This window comes from Vitis vinifera, chromosome 4 (genome assembly GCF_030704535.1).
Source record: "Vitis vinifera cultivar Pinot Noir 40024 chromosome 4, ASM3070453v1".
Taxonomy (NCBI): domain Eukaryota; kingdom Viridiplantae; phylum Streptophyta; class Magnoliopsida; order Vitales; family Vitaceae; genus Vitis; species Vitis vinifera.
The window spans coordinates 21,136,159-21,153,089 of NC_081808.1; the positions used below are offsets into that span (position 1 = coordinate 21,136,159).

At 34.3% G+C, this 16,931-nt stretch overlaps 2 protein-coding genes across 2 annotated transcripts; both read right to left on the minus strand.

Annotated features, from left to right (window-relative positions):
• Window positions 1–1,536: 1,536 nt before the first annotated feature.
• On the minus strand, window positions 1,537–3,689 carry LOC100248958 (histone H3.3). Its single transcript, XM_002270313.5, has 5 exons — window positions 3,422–3,689; window positions 3,214–3,316; window positions 2,316–2,392; window positions 1,980–2,070; window positions 1,537–1,875 (listed from the first exon to the last, which is right to left on the minus strand). The coding sequence occupies exons 2-5, from the start codon at window positions 3,283–3,285 to the stop codon at window positions 1,705–1,707; spliced, it is 411 nt and encodes a 136-aa protein (XP_002270349.1). The 5' UTR covers window positions 3,286–3,316; window positions 3,422–3,689; the 3' UTR covers window positions 1,537–1,704.
• A 5,968-nt stretch (window positions 3,690–9,657) lies between these two features.
• Window positions 9,658–11,180, minus strand: LOC100254064 (histone H1). Its single transcript, XM_002270205.5, has 2 exons — window positions 10,364–11,180; window positions 9,658–10,207 (listed from the first exon to the last, which is right to left on the minus strand). Exons 1-2 carry the CDS (start codon window positions 10,523–10,525, stop codon window positions 9,818–9,820), a joined length of 552 nt encoding a protein of 183 aa, XP_002270241.1. The 5' UTR covers window positions 10,526–11,180; the 3' UTR covers window positions 9,658–9,817.
• Window positions 11,181–16,931: the final 5,751 nt, after the last annotated feature.

Sequence of the window (16,931 nt, forward strand, 5' to 3'; positions counted from 1 at the left end):
TCCAGGTGCAGAAGATCATTGACCATATTTCACTAAATGCAGAAAAAGATGCAAGCAAATCTGACAAATAACTTCCCTTCATGGTCAAAATTGTGAACCACCAAAAGGCGAACTAATTCTTTTACAATTAAATATCAAAATGACTTTTAACAAGTGTTTGAACCATACAAGGAAATGATTCTACTATATCGCAGACCCACGAAATATTCATATCTATATCTTCCTCTCGGCGTTAAGAGCAACACAGAAGAGTTTTAGAATCTAATGACGGTGTTGGATGGAGAGCAGCAAGAACAAAGAGAGTTCAGCTCAGTGTTGCTTTCAGAATTAGAATAATTCACAAAGATTGTCATTAGCTTAGGAGGATGAAATGAAAGACCATTTCATTCATAGAGCAGAGGTTAAATTAAGAGAACAGCTTGGAGGTTTCCAAAAACATGCCGATCCTCTTATCACATTCGGTTATTATGCACAATACCCACCCAAAGAGTTGGGCTTCAACATAGCAGGGCTGGAGGAGGTCGTCACTCATTCTCTAGTGGCCCCAGGAAATCCATTGCCCAAGATTAACAAAATTCCTCTTCTAACCGAGTAGCATAATAATATCTTGAAGAGGGAATGATCCAACTTCCCCATAATTGGTTCATCAAACCACACAACATCAAACCTTAAAACTACAATTAAATCCTAAAGAAGAGGCAGGTTTGAATGACCTGATCCAATCAATGGTGATTTGTAGCTGTAATGAATCAACTGTAGGCACTGCAATGACATGAACCAGTCTATGATGCTTTCAGATAAGAGAGGTCTTAAGGGAGACTTCATGAATAGACGAGTAGGAATGGCAGCAAATATGAGAGATCCTAAGAAGGGAAGCTTCATGAATAGATGAACACTATTCACAAGAACATGAATAATACTGTCATTTCTTCTGTTTAGAATCCTTATCTAATGAGTCTTTACTCTAATTGCATCCCTCACTGATGACAGTCCCGTTCACAAAACCTCTATTTATAGGGTTCTCTCATTTGCATATTCTCCCTCTCCAATAGCCAAAAGAAGGATTTTATAACTTGAAAAAGAATTAGCAGCAGCAAAATTGAATTAGAACAGTTACATGGAATGAACTTCGGCATCAAAATATACAAGCAAACTAAACAAATACCTTCTCCAAGATTATCAAGACAACCAACAGAAGAACAAACATTTTGGGTTTGAAGCAACACTCAGACAATGCTCTACTTCGATTCAACATATCATAATTCCAGTAATCGATATAACTTCCCCAGTTCAGAATGTCAAATTATACCACTCTTGCAATCAATAATCAAGAGGGATGGACCAGTGCTGAAACACAACCAAAAAAGGTCAATGTTCTATAACAAGCCCAGTTGTGTTTTATAAATAGAACACACCATGCTATTGTCTTATGGATGATGAAATTCTACAAATCCATGCCACCCTTCAAACTCATATTGCCTTCCCACTAACCAAAGCATGGGCAGATTATAGAACCTCGATTCATTGCAGAATATAGAAAAAGAAAAAATAAATGTGGGGAATTTAGAATAGCATGCCGCCTCATAGAACAACTAAAACAGTTTCAGTACTGCAGTAGGGAAACCAATATACAGGGATTCAGATTAGAGTCATAGTAAACCTAATAGTTGGAGTGCATGAAAAGGAACTAAAAAACAGATACATCTAGGCCCTTTCACCACGAATTCGCCTGGCAAGCTGGATATCCTTGGGCATGATAGTCACCCTCTTGGCATGGATGGCACAGAGGTTGGTATCCTCAAATAGACCAACAAGGTAAGCCTCAGCCGCCTCCTGAAGTGCAAGAACTGCATGGCTCTGGAACCTCAAATCCGTCTAAACAACAAGAACAGAAAAGAAGTAAGTTAACATTTAAGCCTACATAAATTAAACAAATAACTAAAGGAAAGAAGATAAGCCTCTAGACCAAGAATTATTACCTTGAAGTCCTGTGCAATTTCACGGACAAGTCGTTGGAAGGGCAGCTTGCGGATCAAGAGCTCAGTGCTTTTCTGATACTTCCGAATTTCACTGTGGAGAAATTAGATTAGGACTTGAGAACTTTTCAAGGCTCTATTTGAATCTTAGACACAGTGAGAAAACAGGAAAGGAAAACTTAAAACATTGAGAAGAGAAAACATTTGTGAAAAGAGAAAACATTTGTGAGTAAAAAGATGATTTTCATCTCATTTGGACTTTCTCCCCAACATTCAAACAAAACCCAAATTTAGCAGATTGAAAGAAAGTAAATGATAAAATGAATGAAGCATTGATACCGAAGTGCGACAGTTCCTGGACGGTATCGGTGGGGCTTCTTGACTCCACCAGTGGTGGGAGCTGACTTCCTGGCAGCCTTCACATATTAAACAAAGAAAAAAAAAAAGGTTATCAGTTAAAGAGTTCTCATGTTCATAGAGACACAGTCGATGCTCCCTTTTGGAGGCTGAACATAGTTCTCTGTCTAAAGAACAGAGAGTTTCTTTGAGAAACCTTTGACAGAAATTTTTTCAAAATTTGTTATGAAAACAAATTGTTTTGAGAACAAATTTGAGGTGTTTTGACTTGTTTTTTTGTAGAATGTTGTAAGAAATAATTGAAGAGATAGAAAATATTTCGGAAAATTTAGTAACATACATAAGTGTGCAGTACCTCAAGAAGAATAAGCCAACAAAACTGCTTTTATATTTGAGTTACAAAACAAAATTTTATTCCTGAAAATGATTGAGGTTTCGAAAAGGTTGCCAAACACGTCCGAAGTTTGTAAGTTTGTTTTTTCCACAATTGTGTTATAGAACTCGAAAAACAAAGAATTTGAAATTCAAAAGTATAATTTCTCTTCTTTTCCTAAATTTTCTTGGAATCAAACGAAGCTTAACAGAAAATAAAAGCCAAGAATGAAAAACGTCGCAAAGCCCTAATCAAATCCAAAAGAAAGCCATTGAGATGTTGTAAAACCCTAACACCCTGTTTGATTGACCAACCAGATTTGGAAGCCAAAGAAAAAACAACCTGAAATCTTAAAACAACCACACAGCCTCCCCATTTTTCACATTTTCATCCACCAAAAGGAACACAACGAAATCAAAGGACAAAAAATCGTAAAACCAGCGGGTAAAAGGACGAAGAAGAAAACAAAACCAAAAAAAATCGAAACGTAAAGCAGAGAAACCCTACCTTTGTGGCAAGCTGCTTTCTTGGAGCCTTTCCTCCTGTGGATTTGCGAGCGGTTTGCTTCGTACGTGCCATTCCGATGAGATGAAGATTAAACCGCGAAAATCTGTAAACCAATTTCCAAAAGCTCAATAACACAGAAAAATTATTACAGAAAGAAGTAATACAGATTCTACAAAAATTTATTAGGGTTTGCAGTATCTTCGATTACCAGAAGAAGAGAAGAGAAGCTCGCCGCAATCGTAGGTGGAAACAATGTGGAAAATTGGGATTTTACGTCAGGTATTGGGCTTTTATGGAACGGACTGATTCGGTTCAAGCTTCAAACTACACGTTTCATGCGGCTAATTTTGATTGGATGCTTAATTAAAAAAGTATGATAAATCTGAATGGCTGTGTATAGGGTTTTTGAACCGCTATAACTTCCATCATAAAGAAGAAATCCCTCAAATAGCAATTATAACTAAAAAATTTCTAAACTCTTACTTCTTAAACACGCATTCGCCTATATATAAAAATATATTTATCATTATAAGGTTATATTATTTTGATTTTTTTTTTTCAAAATGGGTAGTCAATGACTAATAACTTATGACTTATGATTTTGTCTATGATAAAATATTCAAAATTCAGTTTTTAATTGCATTTTATTATTATTTTGGACTTTTTTTAAGGCTCATTTTGATTTTTTTTATTAAAAATGGATTAGAATGGCTTAAAACTCTTATTCATAAACATGGAGCAATAACAATAGTACTTGCTAATATCTTACTATCTTATAAATAGATAAAATTAATTAATTTAAAAAGAAAAGAAAAAGTGTGATTTGATTTGAAAATATCCAATTCGTTCATTATGTATCTTTTCACCTTGAATTCTTTTGTTTTCATCCTTTTCACCTCACATTATGAACTAATCTCGATTTCTTGGTTTTACAAAAATAATAGCAACTATGTTGAATTCTTTCCAAAAAATTTTGTTATGAAAGATTCGAGAGTGAAAGCATCACTCATCAGGATCGAATAAAGAGAATATCTACGAGTGACTTATCTCATTGCCATCCATAACCACTTCTACATAAGCCTTTATCACTATCATAGTCTCCTTAAATCAATGATATCTTGCCTTGATCATCCATCATCTAGGATATTGAATAAAATTGTGTGATGTCAATCTCTTCCTATTTCCATCTAATCATTTGTATTATTGTAACTCATGTATTTGGAACAAAAGTCATCGACTACCTACAAATGTTTCCTTTATTTATAGTACTAGACTTCTTGAAATATTATAGTCTAATATTTGGGTCTTGCCCTTATTACATATTTTGATAATTCCCATTATTATGGTATCTTGTTTATTACCACACAAAATGTATTATGTTACATACTCTCAAACTAAAACCCAAAGTTTCACAAGATAATTTCAAAAAGGTTGTGAAAAATTATCTTCAAAATTGTATTACAATTGTTTACATTGAGATGGTAATAAGCATGGTTTTAAAAATCAGACTGGATCGATCGGATTGATGAATTGGATGAACTAGTTGATTCCCTCTCAGTCGAACGATTCAACCCTTTTATTTTTTATACTTGTTTTTCACCCCATCAAAATGACATCGTTTTAATAAATATGAAAGGTTTTATTTCTCTACTACAAACCCTACCCCACCCCATGGCCACCCCTCTCCAATGCCCACTACAATCACTATCACCACTAACCCACCTTGTCGCCGCCACTAGTGCTATCATCGCCGGCTTGCCTTGCTACCATCGACGAGGAGGTCAAATTCATTTTTATGAGTTTCTTAAACTTTTTTCATTATCAATTTTTGAACTTTAATATTTAATATCTTTATATTTTATTATTTTATATTTAATGTCTTAATTTTTTGTTGATTATAATTCATGTTATGTTTAATATTTAATTTTTATAAATTTTTGTTTATTTATTGCATATTGAAATTTTAATTTATTGAAAATTTTTGAAAATTTATTTATTGCAATTAAAATTTGAATCATTTCTATATTTTAATTAGTTTAGAGTTTTAGACTTTAGATTATATATATATATTACTTAATTTAATTTTTTTTAATTTCATATTGATTTTTAAAATTTTTTATTTGAGTTTAAATAAATTAATGAAATCATTGAAAAGTTAAAACATTAGGATTTAGGAATTAAAATAATTTGCTATTTTTCAAATAAAATTTTGATTTTTAAATTTTAAATAAATATTTGATTTGAAAGTAAATTTCTCATTTTGAAAAATTTTTATGTAATAAATTAATAATTAATAAATTTCAAATTCTTTAATTCTTTGATTTTTTAAATTGTTGATGACTTGATTCTCTAAAAAAATTTTAATTTGTTAATTCTTTCATTTTCAATTAATTAATATAATAATTTGAAAATAATAAAATACAAAAAACATGCAAATAAAATTAAATATTATAATTTTTTATTTTAAATATATCTTTATATTTAAATATTATATATGTTTTATTTAATAAAATTTAACATATTTATAGATTTACATTTCTCTTCATCATTTAATTTGACATGTCAAATATAAAAATGAAACATTATTAAAAATTTTAATTATATATTGTGAGTGTTTAGCTAGGTTGACAATTCTGAACAAAATTCTTAAGTGTGCTCTATCTCGGTTTACCAATCCCTCTTCGGACTACTTGACTTTGAAGACTAAGACCTTGCTAAGAGGCTGAGGTATGTAACCGAGTGTGTGGTGATTGAATGTGAATCAACCTTATTGTTCATCTTTAAATGATTTAAGAAAGTTGAGAGAAATAGTTTTTGGTGCAAGACTTTTATTCCCCTATTTCTGGATCGATCCAGGTGCAAAGGCAGATCGATCCAACTAACCTGATTCTAAGATCAATTTCCAGCCCTTGAATTAAGGGTTTCATTCTCATTTAAAATCAAAATTTCTCCCATTTCTAGAATGAGAGACTGCAACAGTCGTTCTTGTTCTCCTCTGTTAGCCCAAGGGTTCTCCTAATCATGTTTTGTTGATAACAAACCATGGTTCAGTTACTAATTGGTTTGAATTATAAAGAATTTCAGGTGTTAGTTTGGATATTCATCAAATGACCTAATGAATGGAAGATCAAGACTTTTGAAAGACCTTTAATAATAAGAAACATATGTAAGATGAATGCATGTGTGCACTTAAGATTTACATATCATTTAATGCATCTTGGAAAAACTTGGTTTATGCTTTAAAGTTACATTTCCATCAAAATCTGAGATCTATCAAATGAACCTTAGGCAAAACGTTTCAAAATTGGTATATAATTTTACCTAAAGACCTTGCCTAAGTGCTAGAAGCAAAAAAACCAAAAATAGATAAGTTTTCAGGCCAAAAATGATGAATCGGTCGAGGCACTGGCCAAACCAACTCAACCGGCTAGGGTACCGGTTGATTGGTTACCCTTTCCCAGTCGAGGTTCAGTCGAGAGATGCATAAAATACTCTCTCTCTTCCAATAGTCTTTCTTTCCCTGTCGAAGGATTTGCTTTCCCGGTCAAGGGTAACGATTACTTGCCAAACATTAAATGCTCCAACGACTAGTGAATCGGTCAACCCCTAGCTCGACCGGTTGAGGCTATTTTTTTATTTTTTTGGTTCCCGATGTTAAAAACCTATAAATAGAGAGTTTCACCTCATTTATGAGCAAGAGAACACATGCATTTATTTGTTTACCTACTTGTTCTTGCCTTAAAAGCTCTTATTCTTTTCTTGGTGCATTAAATCTTCATTTGTATATTCTTTACTGCACCTTTGTGATTCATCCTAGTTTTGAGTTGAATTTGAGTCATTGTTGAGCTAGGTTGAGAGACTTAAACTTATTATTTGAGTAATAAAGTCTTCAAGTGAGTTGAGACTTTAAGAGATTGTGTAAAAGTACATTGGAGCCGGAATCCAAGTGTAAAGGTGATTAGAAGCTTGGTTGAAGCTTCAAGTTAATGGAACCCTCACTCGGTTAGGAGCTTTAGGAGAGTGGTCGTAGGCAAGGAAGTGTTATACCCACTATAAAATCTGAGTTTGATTTCTCTAACCTTATCTCTTTATATTTGCTCTTCTTGTGCTTAAATTTGTTGTGTTTAAAAATATTTTTTAAATCCCAATTCACCTTTCTCCCCACCCCCCTCTCCCCTTCTTGGGTGTTTTCTCTTTTAAGATTATCCTTTATTTTCTCATTCTCATTCCATTTTCTCTTTGAGGTTGCTTGCTCCAAGAAAATTCCATCCAAGTTTTCCAAGAAATTTTTCTTAAAATGGATTTTTTGAAAATGAATATGAGTTGATTTTTGAAACATTCATCTCTCATTCTCTTGGTTTTGTCCAAAAACCCATTTTCTTCTTGTGACGATTCAAGAAGAGGTTGAGATGAGCTTGGTGCAGACTCCAAGTGTGCTCTAGAAGATGAAGGTGAGAAGCTGAAAGTGAAGGTACTAGTCAAGTGGTCCAGGAATGATTTGTTGACTTGAGCTAAGTAAAACCTTGTACTTAGTTTTTATTCTTCATAGTGGAGTTTTTCAATTGATGGTAGACCCATGGTTTTTTTTATCTCTTTGGAGATTTTCCACATAAATATATAGTGTCACATTGTCTCTCTTTCTCTTCTTAGTATCAATTTGTTCAGTTTCAACAATTTGTTAGAATTTTGATTGTCTACTACTTGATTGATTGATGAAGAGAAATGACTATGAATAATCTTTGAAGTTGTTTCTGATTGTTGATCATTGACATTTTGAGGTATATTGATCTTGCATTTATCTGAATTTAGTTTAAGTTGGTTTGAGTTTAGGAGTGTTGGATCATGTACATGTGAATTGCATTTTAATATTATCGGGCAATGTTGTTGCATTCATATATGTATGTGATTTATAATTTGTGTTTTTGAGAATGTGTGAAGAGAAGAAAATATTTAAAAAGTTTTAAGGTTTGCAAATTTGAGTTGAGATTTTTTTTAATTGGTCAAAACACCTATTCACCCCCCTCTAGGTGTATTCCACTATTGAGATTCACCTTTTCATATATAATTTTAATTTCTTATAATTATTTAAAATTTTATATAATATATAAATTATTATTTATAATATCACTAATTTGATAACTTTTCTATTCAATCACCTAGTAATAAATGTAAAGCTTCATCTCATATTTTTCCACTACAGTATTCAATATTTGATATCATCATCACACACTCCCCAACTTGTTGGAACTGGCCAACAACATTGGCACATTATTGAGACCAGTCTTATCATCCGACATGAAGCCTCTCTTATCTTTATTATTTTGGCCCCATTCATTTCGGAAGACATATATCATAAATTGGCATCATACACCTGTACTTAACTTCTTAAAGAAAAGAAAAAATCTTAAATAAATGAGTAAATCTTTATAAAATTGTCCAGTCTCAGGGTCAAAACAGTCTGGATTAAATTAATTGAGGCTAACTATGAAGGCAAGCAATCCCAAGCAATGGGATGTCTCTCAAGTCTTATAGAAGAATGGAGCTAAACCTATCACAAACTAGCCTCTCGTATGAAGTGTTGTGTATTCTTCCATGACAAATGTCCCCCATCTCAATGTAAGTATACACAGAGTAACGGATTTATTAAGCCGCCTCCAACCTTATTTATTAAGCTAAAATTCTCAAATAAATTAAAGAAGGATCCTGAGATTCTGAATCTGACTCCACCTTACATGTAGCAGAATTGGAATTTGGACACGGACCAAAACAGAATGGAAAATTACTTGACAAGACGAAAACAGCAGTGACTTGGACATGGGAAAAGGTTGCCAAGCAACTTGTGCGGTTGAAACGCTGACGTTAATTAAGGCTCAAAACTTCAAAATCTTCATGTTGAATGCTGTTTGACATAGATAATGAAAAAAGTTAAAACAGAGGAAAAAGTATTACAAAAGTGGATTTTGCCTTCAAGTTGAGAAATCATGAGGACAAGAAGGAGGCGTAACTAAAATACACCTGGATTTAAAAATTCCTTCACCTCGATCATGAAAATGTGCTCCACATTAGTGTTATATAAAGAATATAAGAATTTTTAGAGAATCTGAAACATATCATCCTTAAAATTCTTATATTCTTTATATAACACATGCACATGTTACATGTTACAACATTTAATGTCGGTTACGTCAGTTGATGAAATTCGAAACAGCCACCACTAATCCACGGCATCAGAATGGACTTCCAACATTTTCTATTTTGGTGTTAAACCAACCATGTATCTAATTAACCTAATGGGTCGCTCAGCCAATACATCTCACAAGGCAGCACTTGGCCACTCGGGCCCACAGTGGAAGAACAGGTTCTCCCATGCCGACGATCCAACTTTATTATGTGGAGGCAAATAAATAAATAATTTGAAGAAAAAAAAAAAAAAAGCGGGGTTGGTTTGCTAACATGAAAAGCAGACTCTTCATTTCCCCTAACATTGCAGAATACACAGAGATGTTCATCATTCTGCCCAATTACAAAACAAAACACACACTTCACGTATTTACATAAAAGTTAAAACCAATAAAAGAGCTCCTTATTTATTGGTCTCTCATGTTCAGGTTGTGACCTTCTTAGCCTTCTTAGCAGAAGATCTAATGGACCTGGGTTGCTTCACCTTTGATGGCACGGTTTTCCTAGCCTTGTTGGCCGCAACTTTCTTTGGAGTCTCTGATTTCTTCACCGACTTTTTCTTAGGATCAGAGGTGGCCTTCGCTCTCTTCGCTCCATCGGACTTTGCCGTTCCTTTTCTTACTCCGGAAAGCTTGTAGGAAGCCTTGATCTTGATGAGATTTCCCTTCGCTACGGAGTTCTTCAACTGAAGACTCAGGATTTTCCTAAAATTCGCCGGGAGGACTGCCTTGTGCTTCTCTTCCATGTGCTTGGCAATAGCGTACGGACTGGAGCCACTTTTCTCGTCCAGAGCCAAAAGAGCCTCCTTGATCATCTGTATAAATGATCACAAAAACATAATAAAATCTTATTGTCAAAGAAAAGCTGTTAAGTAGAAAACTTTCCAGAATTGAAACAGAGGTTAAGAAACCTAAAATCAACGAACATATAAACAAATAAAGATTCCGGAAGGGTTGAATTGTTAACAAACCTGGAAGTAAGGAGGATGAGAAGAAGCTCTGGCCTGTTTGGGCTTCTTCTCCTTACGAGCCTTTGGCTTCTTCTCCGGGGCTGGCATCTCCAGAGCTACCGCCTGCTCCGTCACAACCACTTCCTGCTCCGGTTGCTCGACAGCGACACCTTCGGTGGACATCACGAACACCACAATAAACTAAACAACAGCTGGTACAGAATTGGCTGAAAACCATTTGACGGGACCTTCCCGTATTTATAGGCAAGGCTGTGGTTCGGTGATGAGACCTGGAGTGATCCCGGATTGGTCAGTCCGAGAGACCACGGATCGCTATCTTTTCTAACGAAAGATCTGGACGGTACAAGTGGGGAAGTATCTAGACGTTGTTTAAATAACTCGTAGTGGGTAAATGAGAAAAAATCTATGTGCGTCCTTATCCGAATGGCTTGAACTATGGTTTTTGTATTTTCTCTCATGGCGTGGGAGCTTGTGTTTTCTTGCTGGTTTTACGCCTCATTTTCAATGGATTTTGTTTGGTTTTGTTCTTGATATCTAGTGGGATTGAAGTTAAGAAACAGCAGATTCTAATGCGGTTTCAATGGGTTTAAAATGGTTAATATATGGTTCATATCAAGGCATGGAAGAACAACAGTGTTTTTTAAATGTATTTTCCCATCTCATTTTCGTTTATTTATTTGTATATATATATTTTTTGGATTGATTGGGAGTGTGAGGTTCTATCTCTCCAATGAAATTGTGATAGTGTTTTCTATGTTTAATTAGGAATTGAAAATACTTTTGTTATGAAAAACACCCATTTATCATGATACAATAATTAATATATATATATATATATATATATATATATATATATATATATATATATATATATATATATATATATATATAAACTTGAGTGCTTTTGAAAATAATTTTAAAAAACGTTTCTTATATTTCTTATATTTAAATAATAAAAAATTAAAAACATTTTTTGAAATCATTGTCTAACGGGCTCTTAGCCCTTTTTTAAACTCATCTACGCCACTTAGACAACTTTGAATAGATTGTCTAAACATGATTAGTGGAGCATAAGATAGAATGGGTATGAACAAAGATATTACAAATTTTATAAAAACTTACACATGTTTATAATGAGTTTATTGAAAAAAAAAAGTAAATTTTTTTTTACAAAAGCATATTTTATAAATAAAATTTCATGAATAAAAGCATCAAAATTTTAAGCAATGTCTAAAAATAGATAAAGATTTTTTATTTGTATTTTTTTTTTTTTTATCTTCATGTCTGAAAGAAAAACTGTTATATAAGTGCTAGTTTACCTGCATTTTCGTTTTTAAAAATAAAAACAATGATTATTTTTATATAAAATATAATAATTTTTACATAAAAAAAATAGAGATTTATCTTATATTCTTAAAAATTATTTTAATAATTTTTTAAATGTAAGAAAATAATTTTATTAATATTTAAATTTTAAAATTTTTATAACGTTAATTTTTTATATAAATTATTATTTTTATTGTAAAATGCATATTTTATAAATAAATTTTCATGAATAAAAGCATCAAAATTTTAAGAAATGTCTAAAAAAAGATAAAGATTTTTTTTTTAATTTTTTATCTTCATGTCTGAAAGAAAAACTGTTATATAAGTGCTAGTTTACATGCATTTTCGTTTTTAAAAATAAAAACAATGATTATTTTTATATAAAATATAATAACTTTTACATAAAAAATAGAGATTTATCTTATATTCTTAAAAATTATTTTAATAATTTTTTAAATGTAAGAAAATAATTTTATTAATATTTAAATTTTAAAATTTTTATAACATTAATTTTTTATATAAATTATTATTTTTATTTTAAAAAACAAGAAAAATAAGTGCACCCAGTCGACACCTAAATCGTTTACTGCATGGAATTTATGGGAAAAAAAATTCAGTGGTGGGCCCAAAATCAGGTGGCCTCCACGCGTATCCACCAAACTGGAACCTTGATTTCAAGTCAAAGCAAAGCACTTGGAATCAGCTCAGCAGAAATTATAGGTGGCAAATTGCGCCGTTAGGGCATTGTGATTCAAAGTAGCCTGTGGCAAAAAGGAGACAGGTGAAGGAAGGCGGTTCCCATTGGGTGAAATATCTTTAAGAAAAATTAATGTGGGTCCATGCAAAGGACTAAAATGAAATCAATTTGATTAGTAGGGCCCCATAAGTTAATAATGATAATGATCCGGCTAATGGTTAAGAGGGTGGTTACGATGACTAAAAATAAAGCGGGGGTAAATTTTAAAATTAAATTGAATTGTCAACAAGGGTAAATGCCAATTGCCAAGTAATGGTTAATTAAAAAATTCCAACCTATGTTTCTATTTTCGAAGTTAAAATTAATGAACTAGGCGGAGAGGTAACGTCTAGTCATTCATCGACTTTGGGAAAGGAACTTGATGAATAGTTAGTCATCAATTTAACATCAATCATCTTATATTAGTTGAATAGACTAAGATGGTGTTTGCTTTTCTGGCTTTTTGCTGAAAACAATTTGTTTTTAGAATTTAAGTTGTTTGTTTTTCTATTTTTTCATGACTTATTATAAACTTTTTACTAAATAGAAATAGCCAAATATTTTGACTTTTTCTAAATAGAAAAAATAACATATTAATTTTTCTTTACTTTTTAATACTTAATAGAAACAAAATACTATAAAAACAAACAAACAACCTGATATATAACAATATTAAGCATTAAGGTTCTATTTAGAATTAAGTAAAAAAACAAATACCACCTAAGATGATATTTGTTTTTTTGGCTTTTTACCGAAAATAATTTCTTTTCAGAATTTAGGTTGTTTGTTTTTCTACTTTTTCATGACTTATTATAAACTTTTTATTTAATCGAAAAAACCAAAATATGTAATTTTTTCTAAATAGAAAAAATAACATATTAGTTTTTCTTTACTTTTTAATACTTAATATAAATAAAATACTACTAAAACAAACAACCTAATATTTAATATTATTAAGCATTAAAGTTCTATTTAGAATTAAGTAAAAAAACAAACACCACCTAACACTTTCTTGATATCCACCTTATACTTCAATGGAAAGTAACCAATAGACTAGCAAACATGTTATACTCTCTCTAGCTGTAAGATATGGGTTGATTAATAACACAATGCTTGACTCCAAAAGCTATTGTGAAGCTTCACATTGAGAGACTACAGTCGTAAGAGTAGTATCCAACAAATAGCATCGGGGTGTCCACCCTTAGGGGAGTTGTCTTGTGTAATGTAACAGTAAGTCATGGTTATATCAATAGAGGCATATCCCAAAGTATGTTTCTATTTTCTAAGTTAAAATTAATGAACTAGGTGGAGAGGTAACATTTTGTCATTAATCAACTTTGGGAAAGGAATTTGATGAATATTTAGTCATCAATTTAGTATCAATCATGCGACATTAGTCCAATAGACTAACACTATTGTAGTGTCCACCTCATACTTCAATGGAAAGTAACCATTTGACTAGCAAACATGCCATACTCCCTCTAGCTATAAGGTATTGATCAATAACACAATGCTTGGCTCCAAAAGGTACTGTGAAGCTTCACAGTGAGGAGACTATAGTTTTTTTTTTATAGGCAAAAGCACAAAGATATATTAGAGAAAGGGAGCTTGAAAGGCAACCCAGAGCATACAGGGAGTATACAAGAGACACCTAAAACAAGCAATAAAAACACAAGCACTCACCGGCTCTCAACAAGAACCCAACCAATCCACAAAGTTAAACAAAGATAAAGGGCCTACAACTATAGAAGAATTAGCCCAGGATAAGAGATTACAAACAAATGAGTTTTTCAATCTTTGAGTCGATAAAGCCTCGTTATCGAAGACTATCCTATTTCTTTCCTTCCAAATTGTCCAAAATAAACAGAGAGGAGCTGTCCGCCAAACCTTTCTATGATTCTTGTCCTCAAAAGAGACATACCAACTTAATAGAGTGTCTCTCACCGAAAACGGCAACACCCAATTGACCCCAAACAGAGAAAACATGAGATCCCATAGAATCTTCGTCTTAGAACAATGAACAAGGATATGATTTATCGTTTCCTCTTCAACGCAACACAAGCAACATCTATTGGCTAGAATCCAGCCCCTCCTCTTAAGCTGATCTTGAGTAAGGACTTTCTCCTAAGAAGCTTCCCAAGCAAAAAAACTCACCTTTGAAGGAACATACGGACTCCAAATGATATTACCCAGAAACGGACTGCACAGCTATGATCAAGAGACTTGTAGAGAGATTTTACAGTGAAAATCTCATTTTTCGTCCCTCTCCACAACATCCTATCCTCCCCATCAGCATCTAACTTCTTCCCTTGAATGGACGATAGGAGTCTCTCCACCTCCTCCACCTCCCAATCGTTGAAAGGTCTAAGGAAAAGTGGAGTCCACCCTCCCACTTCCCCCATTGGGTCCCAATAGTCCGCAACCCACGCATCTTTAGACCCCGCTAAATCAAACAAGGAGGAAAAAGCCTCACAAAGGGGGGTGTTCCCGCACCAAATGTCTTTCCAAAATCTCACCCTTTTACCATCCCCCACCGAGAAAGATACATTATTGAGCAGTAGCAAACCTTCCTTGCTGATTTCCTTCCAAAGCCCAACCCCATGGCCTTCCCTAGCCCCGCAAGTGCTCCACCCTCCTCTTTCAACCTCATACTTCGAACTAATAATAAGCTTCCAATATAAGTCTCTTTCAACCGCATAACGCCAACTCCATTTGCACAAGAGGGCTCTATTAAGAATGGAGAGATTTCTAATCCCCAATCCACCCATCTTTTTGTGAGTACAGACAATAGCCCACTTAACAAGATGAGGCCTCTTCTTCAACGCTCCCCCTCCCCAAAGAAAGTCCCTTTGAATTTTCTCAAGTCTTAATTTAACCACTCTTGGCATGCGCAATAATGACATAAGATAAGTTGGCATGCTCGCCAAAGTACTCCGGATGAGAGTGATTCTTCCTCCCTTAGAAATGAATTGCCTCTTCCACAAGGCAAGTTTCTTCCTCATCCGCTCTTCCACTCCGTCCCAAACCTTCACAGACTTATGCGAAGCTCCCAAAGGGAGCCCCAAATAGGTGGAAGGGAGAGATCCCACTTTGCAGCCAAGCTCAGCTGCCAGTAACTCAGCATTCTCCACTCTACCCACCGGCAAAATCTCACTTTTGTTCAAATTAATGCGCAGTCCTGAAGTGGCTTCAAACCACATTAATAACCAACTTAGAAAAGCCAATTGCTCTTGAGAGTCATCACAGAAGACCAAAGTATCATCGGCAAACAGCAGGTGCGTAACTTGGATCTCGATACCTTCCCTTCCCCCTATCCTGCAGCCTGAAAGAAAGCCCCCTCTCACTGCTCTGTTAATGAGACTACTTAAGGCCTCCATTCCTAAGACGAAAAAATAAGGAGAGAGTGGGTCTCCTTGCCTTAACCCCCTGGAGCTCCGGAAAAAACCGGTAGGAGAACCATTGACCAAAACCGAAAACGAGGCAGTGGATATGCACCATCTGATCCACCCAATCCATTTCTTCCCAAAACCCATACTTTGCATCACTGATAGCAGAAAATCCCAATTAATCCGATCATAGGCCTTCTCTAAATCCAATTTACACAAGACCCCACTTTCCTTTCTTTTCAGCACGGAGTCTATGACCTCATTAGCAACTAATGCAGCATCAAGGATTTGCCTACCTTCAACAAAGGCATTTTGGGTTGAGGACACCACTTTTCCTACTACCTTTTTCAATCTATTGGCTAAGACCTTAGCAAGTAGCTTGTAGAGACCCCCCACCAAACTGATGGGTCTGAAATCACTCAAGTCTTCAGCCCCACACTTCTTTGGGATTAAAACTAAGAAGGTGGTGTTCAGGCTTCTTACGAATTTTCCCCTCTCATAAAAATCCTTGAAGAAACCCAAGACCTCATCTTTGACAAAATCCCAACAAAATTGCCAAAATGCAAGGGAGAACCCGTCCGGACCAGGGGCCTTGTCCCCATTCAGATCTGATAGGGCCAAGAACACCTCATCCCCAGAAAAACTCTCCACCAGCCTGGCTGCCTCTTCATCCCCAATTCTGTCAAACTCAATATTGTTGCAGCAAGGGCGCCATCCTCCAGGTTCTGATAAAAGGTCCTTAAAGGCCCTCACCACTCCCCTTTGAATGTCATGATCATCTGAAAGCCAGGTGCCATTGACTTTAATTTTTTTCAAACAGTTCCTCCTTCGGTTCGAATTTGCCATCTTGTGGAAAAATCCCGTGTTCTTATCGCCTTCCTTCAGCCAAATTTCTCTCGATTTTTGTCTCCATGAAGTCTCCTCCATTAGAGCCCATTTCTTAAATTCCTCCCTAGCCTCCTTTCTCGCCTCTAGCTCCTGCTCATTTAAAGCTCTAAGTTGCTCCTGATTATCCCAATAGGATACTTTATCCAGAGCCAACCCTTTATTCACCCCCACTTTGCCAAAGACTTCCGAGTTCCATTCCTTCAGCTTAATTTTCAAGGCCTTCAATTTTTCT

Excerpts from the sequence above, each read along its gene's own strand:
- LOC100248958 (XM_002270313.5), bottom strand. The coding sequence starts at position 3,285 with ATGGCACGTACGAAGCAAACCGCTCGCAAATCCACAGGAGGAAAGGCT. Across the intron at positions 2,393-3,213 it reads GAAAGCAGCTTGCCACAAAG|GCTGCCAGGAAGTCAGCTCC; the intron begins GTAGGGTTTCTC and ends TAATATGTGAAG. Across the intron at positions 2,071-2,315 it reads CCAGGAACTGTCGCACTTCG|TGAAATTCGGAAGTATCAGA; the intron begins GTATCAATGCTT and ends ATTTCTCCACAG.
- LOC100254064 (XM_002270205.5), bottom strand. The coding sequence starts at position 10,525 with ATGTCCACCGAAGGTGTCGCTGTCGAGCAACCGGAGCAGGAAGTGGTT. Across the intron at positions 10,208-10,363 it reads CTCATCCTCCTTACTTCCAG|ATGATCAAGGAGGCTCTTTT; the intron begins GTTTGTTAACAA and ends TCATTTATACAG.